Genomic DNA, 13276 nt, shown 5'->3' on the forward strand with positions numbered 1-13276 from the left:
GGTGGGCTCCCCTCTGTCTCCATGGTAACGCAGGCACCGCCATAGCGCGATCGTTGTCTTGTTTTTGAGCAGTAGCAGTGCGGCGGGTCCAGAGAAACTGCTTTCTTCCACATTTAACGATCAAACCTGACAAATGTGAGTTCACCGAAACTCTCCGCGCTCATGTTTGTTACCGAGAGCGCCGTGAACGCGCAGGAGGAGCTTCCGGTCGTTTGTTTCGTTGTAAAACGTCTGTAACGTTTCAGGCTTTTAAATGGTTTTATTAACGGCAGCATCTTCAGTTTAACAGGTAACTGCAGTTAAACTGTAATTGCCAAAACGGATTCATCAGGAATAAAAACGTTTCAGAGCTAACGACACAGAACGAGCTAAAGATGACAGAATAATGTGAAATAAATAAATACATTAAAGAAGTATTGTAAACAAGGAACCAGCCAGAATCCTTTAGAGGGAAACAAAAGAAAAGTAAATGAGATAGAATCAGAACAACAGACAGGGACATCACTCAAAGCTCAGAAACGGCCAGACTTTAATAACAGCGTTAGACTTCCTTCCATTAAATTGCTTTCTGAAGCACTCCAGATTGGTAAAGAGCACTGAGGACAAACCTGGAGCTGATGGGCGTGGCTGCAGACCCGATTTTAACAGGTGGAGAGGTTTAGGAGAAAAAGCGACAGAAACCTCTGAGATAATCCTGTGTGGTTGTAGTTCGCGTGGCTCTCTGATGGGGGTGGCTCCGGCAGCACCCTCGTGTCCACAAACGTAGAAGAGCTGAGCGCAGGTTTCTGAAATGCTTGTGGACGAGCTGCGGTGCTTCTGGCAGCTGATTTTCTCTGAAACAGAAGATAACGCAAAGTTTTTCCTGTGTCGTGGTGAAACTTTAAGTCTCTGTGTTTTCCTCAGACACTCCCGAGGCTCCTCTGACTTCAGAAAAACACAATGCCGGTGAGGAACCTTAATCCATTACTTTTTGTCAGAGGACGGCAGGTGTGACGCCTCTTCAGCTCGACTGTCACGTGTTTGATGTTCAGTTGGTCTTCTTCTTCAGGTGTTGCCTGTTTGGAGGCTTGCAATCCCTCTACCTGCAGTGCTGATGATCACTGTGAGCCTGTACATGATCGTCCTAGGGATTGGGCTCTGGATCCGATACTGCCTCAAGGTTGGTGCTCTTGGCCGGGTTCATGCTTCTTACAGACCAGAAAACTAAGAAATGGTTCCCTGTGAGGTACTTACCTTTGGTTTGACCCTTGCAGGGACCCGTCTTTGCTCTATGGGCTGTGTTTTACCCACTGTGCTGTCAGCTTTGAACTTATAATAAAATTCTCTGCTGGATTCATGCAGGTATAGGAAAATATACATGAAACGTTTATATTGTAAAGCTGGCAGTTATCATTTTACAGCTTATGAACACTTTTATGTCTCAGTAGTTCTCAGAAACATGCCTGTGTCTGCTTGAGCTGCAGTAGTTAACCCTGTGGGTTTATTCAGGTTGTGGCTGTGCAGGCAGGCATGCACTTTTACTGTTCCCCTGATTCTGAGAGATGCAGTTTATAAAGTGTAACACAGACGACTGGACTCTGGAGAAGATCATCCGACCCAGCTGTGGAAGGGTTATTTATTCAGCATTTAAAGAAGTTTGTATTTGAGGTTACAGCGTGACGTCCGGGGTCTAGCAGGATTCTGACTGAGGTCATGTGACAGATTTTTGCATTTCTGTGTGCCTTTAAGGACTACTGTTCTTTAGAGTGCTGTGAATGCTGTGCAGGCCTCTCTGTGTGCGAGCAGTGCATCAGACTGGGTGAAATGTGCGACTGCCGCCTGCCGGCTGTGGGACCAGTCCTGGCTGAATCCTGCTCTCCGGCTTCTGTAAGTAAACCAGCAGCACTGGCGGTCACACGAGCTCCGGCACAGAAACCATCAGCTCACGTTTGGAAACACTCTCCTCAATGTTGGTGTAAAATGTGATAAAACACTCAGACACATTCAAACAATGATGCTGATGAGGTGGGCAGAGGGTTCATTTTACAGTGAATAATTATATAAAATAAATCAATGATAGTCATTAAAAGCAGAGCGATTAAAAACTGAAGTAAATAAAATGAAGCCTCACTGTTCCTGTAGTGGTCACATCAGGTGCCACTACCCCTAAACCAAAGGAGATTACTGGAGACAAACCAGCAACCCTTCACTTTCTCAAACCACTTTGGAGGCACTAATCCTGGTGATCTCAGATGTTATCAGTAATGACATGGTGTATTGATAATGTCTGTGAACTGGGAAGCCAGTGACCCCATTCACAGTGAGGTGAACATTTGCTGCAGAGCTGTGTGTCAGCTGTCGCCAGAAAGGAAAGGTTCCTCAGAGGGTGCTGGACCGCCCCACCATGACTGACAAAGGTTTGCAGATCATGTAAATGTTAAACAACACTGCGTTTTCCATCTCATGCTGCAACCCACAAAGAATTTGAATCAGCAGGCTGTTAAACCCACAGCTGACCTTTGAACTCTGTGCTGCCGTAGAAAAAGCTGCTTCTTGTTGTTGCCTCATGTGAAGAAAGTGAGCTTACATATGATCAAGATCGTCAGCTGTGTTAGCTGATCAAAGTGTATCATTAATGCAAAATGTATAGTTTGGTTTGCATTAATAAAATCAGGAGGTATGAATCACCACACGCCTCATGATCTAAGTGTTATTGTCAGGGGTATAATGGTAACTTAAAATAATGAATGTGTGTGGGTAAAACAGCTTCCTGGCTGCAGGAAAAGTTCCCCTGCTGGGACAGGTGAAGCTACACAAGCGTGCTTGTTGGTTTCTGCGGGTTCTTCAGGACACAGCAGGTGCTGCCGTTAAATCCTCGCCCAGAAAGTTAGTCTCCTGTCTGAGCCGCTGTGTTTTTCTTTCCTACAGTGCTCCAGGTGGGACTGTGCCTGTACCTGCCAGGTTCCTGACTGCGACACCTGCAACTGTTTATGCTTCGAGATCAGGATGAAGTAGGAGGCGAGGATGGAGGTGCTCATCCACCGAACTAATTTTATACTTGTTATAGCATTTACAGCGGAGATGGAGCTGGCTACACACAGAACCGGCCTTACACCTTCTCTTCTGAGTCATTCACTGACTTTTTCTCTTTGACTTTTTGAGACTGAACATTTTTCTTTCATTGCCAGAGAATGGGTTGCCTTGCCACTGATAGGCTAACCGGCAGCTGTATGCTGATATATTTCTTCTGTAAATGTGGCTCCATAATCACTATGGTTGGCTGGCCTTTTCTATACACTAATTTCCGCTAATTTAAGAGACTACCCACCACCACCATCACATATCCTCCTCTACATTTACTATAATTACTGCCTTTGGACCATCTGTGTGTTCATCTGAGTAGGTGCATCGATCTTACTCGGATCACACGGAGCTGACTGAATGGGCAGGTTTTCGCTTCCTTCCTGATCAGGGTCCGCCCTTGGTGGATTGTGATAATGTCGACTGTAGGTCTCTAAAACGGTGCTATTATCCCTGAGCAGCGGGTCTTGGATTAAAAGCATCAATGCCAAAAGAGACCTTGTGCCTTATGAAACGGCCTGAGGTCACGCCGAGCTGATGTCTGTTTTGCTGAAAGTACCTTCAGTACCTTGTTTTTGACGAATGGTTTATTAAATCCACAATTACACCACAGAAGCTTCTTTTTGTTTTATCTCCTCCCACTAAAACCTCCCTCCTCGGGAAGTAGCTACAAAGTTACAGCTGAGTTTGCACACAGTGCCATATGTACATGAGCATGTTCAGGGATTGTACTCCTGTTTATGTTTCCAGGACTACTGCAAACAGGAAGGATTTCCACGTCATCTCAAAGCAATAAAACAGACACATTTTGTGTTTACCCCACAATTTTTTATTCTTTCATCCCTCATATCAAACATTTGTTTTCCACATGTAAATTCTTTGTCATTTTATCTGTTTAGCGGATATTTGCTGACTTCTGCTCACTAACTAAGATTTGTAGTCAATCTCTCCATCAGGTGTTCCAGATGTTTGTGCTGATGATTCGTCCAGTAGAATGTATGATTTGATCCTCCACAGCTTCAACACTGAGCTTTCTCTAGATAACCTGTTAAGAATCAAGTCAAATTTTTGCAGGCACAGCTTTAAGACTGAAAGTCTCAAGGTCGAGGCTTGTTCACATTCATTTGTGTCCGCGACATCATGTAAATCAGGTCAGACTCTCTACAGGAAGAGTTGGAGACAAAGGGTGAGGCTGAGGAGGTGGAAGATGGCAAATGTGTAGGCCTGAGCCGGACGACCCCCGTTGGTGTCAAACACACTATTTGAGTCATTTGTAGTGGTGGCCATAGTGGCGATATAGGTGCTGTTGGTAGTGGTAGTGATGGGGGCATTGGTGGGGTTGGCAGTGGTGTTGGAAGCCGGAGCCAAGCGCATCTCAAGGGTCTCAGTCGGGAAGGAGTTAAAGGAGCTCACTCTGGAGAAGGTCATGACTGAGTTTCGTCTTCTCCTGGCAGAGGAGCTTGGAGCTGTTAACACGACCGCCTGGAACCAAGAGCCGCCCTGCTTACACATCAGTGGGCCGCCAGAATCACCCTGAACAAAGAGACGGGAAGGTTCAAATTTAAAATTCAGAATTATTTGGGTGCCAGGTTGTTCCCTCTAATAAAAAATGTAAAAAGGCTTAAAAATAACACAAAATAGAGAAGCTCTTTTAAATGAAATCTAATTGGCCCGTAATGAAGACTGAAACTTCAAAGCTAGAACTGCTTTATGTTTGTACATGTTTCTGAAGATTGTAAGCACTCTGGAAACTCAAGATGATGAACTATCCAAATTCAACATGTGACTCTGATAAACAGCTAAATCCAAATTAAACAACATGTCAGCAGACAGTGTTATAAGAAGAAGAATCCAGTCATTTACCTGCTGCAGTGCAAACACGTCTGTACAGATGCTCTCACTCGATGATGAGTTCCCACAGTTTACCACCGAGGTCTGAAACTGCTGCATAACTTCCTCAGCTAACATCATGAAAGATAAGAAAATGTGATGTTTGACTAAAGAAACTGTAAGTGCAGTGGTCCACATGTGTAATCTGAGAGATGGACTGGTGCAGAGTCTGGGCAGAACTCTGTCAGCCTTCATGTTGCTGACTCACCTCCTCCTCTTCCAGGACTCCAACCGGCCGCCCAGCACGCCAAGCCCTCGGCGAAGGTTCCCCCGTTGTCCAAGCAGATGGGCTGGATGTAGTCGGTCAGGGTGGGCTGGGCAGATAGACGGAGGATGGCTATGTTGGTCCCGGTCGTGTTGCTCAGAGTGATATTTGTCACGTTCAGCGTCACCTCAAAGGGGTTGAACATGTCTGTCTGCTGTGGCTCATCCTGTGCTGTTCCACTGGCTGACAGTTGGTGGCAGTAAAACAAAGTAAATGTAGAAATGTGCCAACAAAGTCTGAGACACAAATTGTATAAAAGGATTGATTTTGATTGAAAAAGACTAATATATAGTTTCCAACTGGTTACACATAATCTTTCTTTCTTGTTTTGAATTGTCTCCACAGACTTAACCTTATAGAAGAATATGCTTATTCTAGATACTTGTGAGACAGCACACTTGTTTCCTGCATTAAAGTGATTATTTCTCTAAAAATGAACGGGTGTCTTTATGACCCACCTCCACTTCTTATGTTGCCCCAGCCGGTGACCCAGCTGTTAACACCGCTGTAGAAGGTGCTGTTTGAAGCTGCCAGGCAGACGGGAGAAATGTAGCTGCTGAAAGTCACAGCTGAGGAGAGCTGCAGGAGGCAGATGTCGCTGTCATCGGTACCAGAGTTGTAGTTTGGATGTTTGATAAGCTTTTAATAACATTTAGGTTAATGTTTGCATTAGCACCATAAAGTGACAAATCAACCGTTTGGTGGAGCACTTTAAAAAATATCAAACATTAAATTTCATTTATCTATCACATGTCAAAAAAATATACCTTCCTAAAATGATTCTCAACCGTTTGGTTTAGCAGGTTGTTAAAGGGTTAAAGAGCCATACTCCCTTCTGCACAGTACCTTTGTCTCAGCAGGTTCTTTTGCTTGTTCTGGCCATCATGTGATCAGTGTATTTTTGGAAACTGTGTTATGTAAAAGATGATTTCCTGGAACAATGCTTTCATGTCTGTCGGCAAACTGGATCTACCAGTAAAAGATTACAATCAGAATAAGGAACAGCTAAGCACAGGTGAGTTTACAGGTATGCAGAAGTGCAGATTCATGTTTGTAGTGCCAGGAGAGGCCCTGAGGATGAAACAATTCCACTGGTTAAAGGAGACGATAGATGATAAACAAATGAGGTCAACAGAGATTGTATGAGACGTTGTTTACATAAGTAGGTTATTAAAGGCTGCCAAAAAAAAGGTTATTAAAGTGCAAGTGAAGAGCCGGCGCTTGCAAACACGGAGTTTGACACACCTGAAACACACAGCAAGTTTATTGAGATGAAAAAGTAACAACAAAGAATGTAACATACATAAGCAATTTTCTTAGTAAGAATAAACTTGTTACGTTTTTGTATGTTCACTCGTTTTAGGGGGTTAGTGAGGTAGAGGAGTGTTTATCTGGAATGGAACACAAGGAGGGAAACAAGACGCAAGGGCTCACACAACATATATAAACACAGACACACAGGGCAAAGACACAAGAGGGAATCTAATAATCAAGTGAGAAAACTCACAATAAAATACCTAAGATCATAAATGAACCTGAACATAAACCATAATACAATATTACTAGAACACAAGAAAGTCAAAATGCTGGGTCAGAAGGATCCAGAACCATGACAAGTCTCATCATATTTATTCTGCAAATTGTTTGTAAGATCTCAATTAAAATGTCTGGCTTCTGAATGACTGTTATCCAAGCTGGCCAATGATGAACTAGAGTAAAAACAGATTATTGTCCGTAATGGTTTGTTCTCCTCCAAACACTGAACAGCTAACACACCAACATGTGTTCACTGAAAGTCCATTATTGAGCCTTTTCCCACCTTTATCTGGAATTGTGGAACATCGAATGCTGTAGTGATGTGTCGGTCGCGAACGAAATGGCTCTTAGAGCCGGATCTTTGACGTGAACGACGCCGTTGGGTTTTTTTTTCTGTCTCTCACCCTCTCTCTCTCTCTCTCTCTCTCCCACTTTTTTCCGCTTCACTCCGCACGCGAGCCTTGTGCTTTGCGCTGGGCAGAGGGGGGGGGCGGTAGTTACACCCGCAGTAGCACAGGAACAGAGCGGGAGGGAGAGAGAGAGAAAGAGAGGCAGGGACAACAACGTCACATTAGAAAGGTATAGTAATCATCCACAACTATTTTCAGTTGTGGATGATAAAGGATTCAGAAAGTTTATTCATGCAGGTCCATATGACAGAGAATGTGAGCGACAAGGGTGCAAAATTGATAGAGCTTTTTAAACTGAGACAGAATTCTGTGAATTGGTTCTCGTGGGCAAACCACAGACACGTTAGATTGAGCACCACCCCCTCATCTTTTAAAAACCATCTCGCCCCAGTTTCCCCAGACCATCCAACATGTTTACTGAGGACAGCTTCAGAGCCCTTGCTGCTCATGCCTGGTTCGAGCCTTGCTCTGAAACTACGCCTCCCCCGAGCCTGCCGGCAAATGTGGCCACCCTGCCTCCAGCGACCCCGCCACCGTCATCCCCTCAAGGATGGAACTCATACCCGGGCCTCGCGAATCTCCCCTGGGAATCTCCAAACCAGACACCCGGCAAGTCTTCAGGGTCCACCGCCTCGCTTAAGCCCATCGAGCAGATATTTCATGGCTGTAAATACTTGGAGATATGTGGATGTTACCAGTTATCATCGTTCCCCCAGTCAAGTACATTGAGAGAACACACCACTAGTATTTAATCAATCAATCAATCAATCAATCAATCAATCAATCAAAGCTTTATTCGCCACGTGCAGGTTGCCCTGCAGTGAAATAGGACCCCCCCCACCCCCCACCCGACCTTACACACACAACACAGACATCACATGGGGATACAGGTCAGAGATCGGTAGCGTTACAGAAAAACACTGAAATATACACTACAATGGGAAAGTACAAGAGGAAAAAAAGAGACCTCTGCTCATGCTGGGCTCCTGGGAGGACAGCATGAGAACAGGAAACAAAAAAACTCCTCCGCACAAAAAAGCACATAAATGTCCACAGCACAACATTATGGAGCACGTGACCAGCCACAGGGTCGGGTGGGGGGTGAGGAGTAATCCTAGGCAAACACAGCAGCCATCCTGCCCAGCGCAACCATTCCAGCGCGGGCTCAGACCCGCCGTGTTCTCAGGAGGGAACAAGCATCGAAGGGGGGGGGGATGAGTGTGTGCATATCAGTGTATATGTATGTGTGTGTGTCCAGAGTTCAGCTGAGACAGTGTCCTTCGCCCTGCCAGGCTAAGTAAACAGTCTTCCAGCCAACCCAGGTGGCCTTGCATGGAATGAGAAGGAACAGACTAAACAGTTGTTATCAGGGTGTTTTTGTTCAGCTCCAGCCTTGAGACCGCAGCTGGCGCCGAATGTATGGCACTTTTTCTATTTGTTCCAGAAATAAGCTCATGAAATTTAAAAAGGGAGATCACGTGAGATTGTCCCAAGTTAGAGGTGTGTTTGATAAACGCTATGAACAGACTTTCACGGATGAAATATTCACTATAGACCAATGCATACCTAGGGATCCTCCGGTTTGTAAAATCAAAGATTACGATGGGGAACTAATTATCTGTAGTTTTTACGAGCATGAGCCACAGAAAATCAATGTGGTTGTGGGTAAGCTGTATCATATAGAGATTATTCTGACAAAACGTAAACAGAGGGGGCAAATGTATTTCCTGTCAAATGGGGAAACTGGCCTGAAAAGTTTAATAGCTGGATTAAAGCCAGTGACCTTAAAAACCTAAAATAAAAAACTTCCACCTCATTTCATGCTGGTGACATGACTCTCAGGTCTCAAGGCTTTTACGTAACACTACCTTCAAACGCTAGCCTAAATGTATTTAAAAATAACACGAGTAGCAGTTTCCGTGAGGATCTCGCCCAGTATCTCCATCTCGATGGGGCCTGGGAGGTGGCTGTCACTAAAACTTCCTATCCCTATACATGGTTCAATCTTCCAAATGATATGGCATACTTTGAATGGAGGAAAAAGAGTGATGCAGAGCAGAAGCCCGCTGATGTTGATAAGCAAAAAATATTTTTTTATGGTTTTTATGAGGATCCTAACATGTTGAGATCACAGATTGATGATGCCTGCCTTAGACGTATTGAATTTGATATTTTTCTCAAATATAACCCAATTCAGAAAAAGTCTGAATTTACATCTGGTGGAATATATCATCTCAGAGTTTATCCCTCCCCCTTGCATATATGCTTGGTGTCACACTAGGGGTCTGGTTAAGATTTGAGCGCAAGTTTGCCCTGTATCCCGCGGATATGACGGCTGGCTGTTACCATTTCTTTTGTTATTCTGACATTGTGACGCCATAGCTTGTTGGTGACATCTATTTGCTTCTGCTGCGTGCTGTCAAAATACAGGGTACCCATGGAGATGTCGTTACACTGAGTTTTAACAAACCAGATTACATACCAGTGTCGGAACCATATCGAAAATATTCATATTGAAATCAAAACGCATCAGAACAAAACTGTGAACTTTACCTACAATTAAACAACAGTTAAGCTACATTTCCGGCCTATCGAGGATCTGTCGTAATTCATAAACAAAATGGATAATAATAGATTCATAAAATATTACGAATTTCAGGCTGGTAATGGCATGCCCGGGTTCTCAGGTGCTCCGCTTATTTCTGGGTGCGGGTTAGCATCTATTTTTTCAAAATTCTTCCGATTTGTAACTCCTTTCGTAAAGCGGGGTCTCAGCTGCCAAGAACATACAGTGGCTTGCAAAAGTATTCGGCCCCCTTGAACTTTCCCACATTTTGTCACATTACAGCCACAAACATGAATCAATGTTATTGGAATTCCAGGTGAAAGACCAACACAAAGTGGTGCACACGTGAGAAGTGGAACGAAAATCATACATGATTCCAAACATTTTCTACAAATAAATAACTGCAAAGTGGGGTGTGCGTAATTATTCAGCCCCCTTTGGTCTGAGTGCAGTCAGTTGCACACAGACGTTGCCTGATGAGTGCTAATGCCTAAATAGAGGGCACCTGTGTGTAATCTAATGTCAGTACAGATACAGCTGCTCTGTGACGCCTCAGAGGTTGTCTAAGAGAATATTGGGAGCAACAACACCATGAAGTCCAAAGAACACAGCAGACAGGTCAGGGATAAAGTTATTGAGAAATTTAAAGCAGGCTTAGGCTACAAAAAGATTTCCCAAGCCTTGAACATCCACGATGGAGTGCCCATGTTAGCATGTACATGGTCGGTAATTCTGGCTCTGAGAAAGGCCCTGAGATGGACTTGACAGCCACTTCTTCTAATTGTGATGATAATTCATCAAGTAGAATTTCACGTCCAATTTGATCCTCCACAGCTTCACCACTGAACTCTTAGATAACCAGTTAAAAATAAACTCAAAGATTAGCAGACAAAGCTTTAAGCCTGTAAAGTCTCAAAGTCAAGCTTGTTCACATTCATCTGTGTCCATCACATCATGTGAATCAAGTTTGGGTTCTCTAAAGGCAGAGCTGGAGACAAAAGGCGAGGCTGAGGAGATGGATGAAGACAAAGATGAAGGAGTGAGCAGGACGACCCTCGCTGCTGTCAAACAAACAATTCGAGCGAGTTGTGGTGGCCATGGTGGTGGTGGTGTAGGTACTGCTGGCAGTGGTGGTGACGGAGACATTGGTGGGGTTAGTGATGGTGGTGTTGGAGGCTGGAGACAAGAGTGTCCCCAGCGTCTTCGTCAGGAAGGAGTCAAAGGAGCTCACTCTGGTGAAGGTCATGACTGGAGCTTCTCGTCTCCTCCTGGCAGAGGGGCTTGGAGCTGTTAACACGACCGCCTGGAACCAAGAGCCGCCCTGCTTACACATCAGCGGGCCGCCAGAATCACCCTGAACAAAGAGACGGGAAGCGTCAGTTATTATTTTCCTGTGACTCAAAGGAAGACTTTGATACACCTTTTTTTGAGAAACAAAATTTTAATGAAACAAAGCAACTAAAAATGTGAAAAGAGATCACAAATACACTTCTGCCCTGTTTTTGCTTTTATAGTATTTTCTCATAGATTTAAAATTCAGAATGATTTGGTTGATATGTCATTCTCATGAAGAGGAAAGTTATAAAAGCTTGAAAATAAAACAAAATACAGAGGGACTCTTTTAAATCACAACTAAAATGTTCTAAAGCATTCCAGCATACAGGCCGGTGACAATGTGACTTTAACAGACTTCATAAAGACACCAGCTTTGCTCTAACTGGCCTGTAATGAAGACTGAAAATTGAAGCAGATTGATGAACTATCCAAATTCGTCACGTGGCTCTGATGAGCAGCTAAATCCACAGTCCAGAATAAACAACATGTCAGCAGACAGTGTTATAAGAAGAAGAATCCAGTCATTTACCTGCTGCAGTGCAAACACGTCGGTACAGATGCTCTCACTCGATGATGAGTTCCCACAGTTTACCACCGAGGTCTGAAACTGCTGCATAACTTCCTCAGCTAACATCATGAAAGATAAGAAAATGTGATGTTTGACTAAAGAAACTGCAAGTGCAGTGGTCCACATGTGTAATCTGAGAGATGGACTGGTGCAGAGTCTGGGCAGAACTCTGTCAGCCTTCATGTTGCTGACTCACCTCCTCCTCTTCCAGGACTCCAACCGGCCGCCCAGCACGCCAAGCCCTCGGCGAAGGTTCTCCCGTTGTCCAAGCAGATGGGCTGGATGTAGTCGGTCAGGGTGGGCTGGGCAGATAGACGGAGGATGGCTATGTTGGTCCCGGTCGTGTTGCTCAGAGTGATATTTGTCACGTTCAGCGTCACCTCAAAGGGGTTGGATCCATTTAGCTTCAGACGCCCCAACACGACAGTCCACTCGGACGCTACAGGGGAGCTGTGGGAGGAACGAAGCACACAAACATAATCTTCATCAGCTTCAAACAAGATCTACACCTTTACACTCAACTTCATGGGACCCAAGTTTTACAGACTTGAACCTGGTGACATTCAGGCCTGGTTCTAATTAAAGAGGTATATATTTAACTAGATGAACTCCATGCAGAGCATTATATATGTATATATATATATAAAAAAAAACACCCAGCACGCCCCTGCGGGCGGTTTATCCTTCAAGCTCGGGTCCTCTACCAGAGGCCTGGGAGCTTGAGGGTCCTGCGCAGTATCTTAGCTGTTCCCAGGACTGCGCTCTTCTGGACAGAGATCTCCGATGTTATTCCCGGGATCTGCTGGAGCCACTCGCCTAGCTTGGGAGTCACCGCACCTAGTGCTCCGATTACCACGGGGACCACCGTTACCTTCACCCTCCACATCCTCTCGAGCTCTTCTCTGAGCCCTTGGTATTTCTCCAGCTTCTCGTGTTCCTTCTTCCTGATATTGCTGTCATTCGGAACCGCTACATCGATCACTACGGCCGTCTTCTTCTGTTTGTCTACCACCACTATGTCCGGTTGGTTAGCCACCACCATTTTGTCCGTCTGTATCTGGAAGTCCCACAGGATCTTAGCTCGGTCATTCTCCACCACCCTTGGGGGCATCTCCCATTTTGACCTCGGGACTTCCAGGTTATACTCGGCACAGATGTTCCTGTACACTATGCCGGCCACTTGGTTGTGGCGTTCCATGTATGCCTTGCCTGCTAGCATCTTGCACCCTGCTGTTATGTGCTGGATTGTCTCTGGGGCATCTTTACACAGCCTGCACCTGGGGTCTTGCCTGGTGTGATAGACCCCAGCCTCTATGGATCTTGTACTCAGAGCTTGTTCTTGTGCTGCCATGATTAGTGCCTCTGTGCTGTCTTTCAGTCCAGCTTTGTCCAGCCACTGGTAGGATTTCTGGATATCAGCCACCTCCTCTATCTGCCGGTGGTACATACCGTGCAGGGGCCTGTCCTTCCATGATGGTTCCTCGTCTCCCTCCTCTTTCTTGGGTTTCTGCTGCCTGAGGTATTCACTGAGCACTCGGTCAGTTGGGGCCATCTTCCCAATGTATTCTTGGATGTTCGTTGTCTCATCCTGGACTGTGGTGCTGACACTCACCAGTCCCCGGCCCCCTTCCTTCCGCTTAGCGTAC

The 13276-nt window shown here is 45.1% G+C and overlaps 2 protein-coding genes across 8 annotated transcripts in view; one reads left to right on the top strand and one right to left on the bottom strand.

Annotated features, from left to right (window-relative positions):
• On the top strand, nucleotides 1-5440 carry si:ch211-198p11.6. Of its 3 annotated transcripts, none has more exons than XR_005697296.1 (6): nucleotides 1-135; nucleotides 904-945; nucleotides 1049-1159; nucleotides 1729-1866; nucleotides 2134-2396; nucleotides 2908-3885. XR_005697296.1 is itself a non-coding variant. In XM_040041822.1 (6 exons), exons 2-5 carry the CDS (start codon nucleotides 940-942, stop codon nucleotides 2992-2994), a joined length of 342 nt encoding a protein of 113 aa, XP_039897756.1. In that variant the 5' UTR covers nucleotides 4-135; nucleotides 904-939; the 3' UTR covers nucleotides 2995-3009; nucleotides 5174-5440. The 3 variants fall into 3 exon arrangements, 2 of the variants coding, with proteins under 2 accessions (XP_039897756.1, XP_039897747.1); XM_040041822.1 differs by lacking the exon at nucleotides 2134-2396 and adding an exon at nucleotides 5174-5440 and having other exon boundaries at nucleotides 4-135; nucleotides 2908-3009; XM_040041813.1 differs by lacking the exon at nucleotides 2134-2396 and having other exon boundaries at nucleotides 4-135.
• LOC120739757 (transmembrane protease serine 9-like) overlaps nucleotides 4195-13276 on the bottom strand; it is a 37565-nt gene continuing 28483 nt past the window's right edge. For 4 of the 5 annotated variants that reach the window (XM_040041645.1, XM_040041635.1, XM_040041632.1 and 1 more), the window contains 3 exons: nucleotides 11827-12080; nucleotides 11592-11689; nucleotides 10316-11081 (listed from right to left, as the gene is read on the bottom strand). In XM_040041645.1, coding sequence (XP_039897579.1) covers nucleotides 10704-11081; nucleotides 11592-11689; nucleotides 11827-12080 — 730 coding nt within the window. In that variant the 3' untranslated portion in view covers nucleotides 10316-10703. Of the gene's footprint in view, nucleotides 4594-4923; nucleotides 5022-5158; nucleotides 5343-10315; nucleotides 11082-11591; nucleotides 11690-11826; nucleotides 12081-13276 lie in introns of those variants that run through there. The other variant, XM_040041662.1, reaches the window with a different exon arrangement.

Source organism: Simochromis diagramma, unplaced genomic scaffold (genome assembly GCF_900408965.1).
Source record: "Simochromis diagramma unplaced genomic scaffold, fSimDia1.1 OVJJ01000321.1, whole genome shotgun sequence".
Classification (NCBI taxonomy): domain Eukaryota; kingdom Metazoa; phylum Chordata; class Actinopteri; order Cichliformes; family Cichlidae; genus Simochromis; species Simochromis diagramma.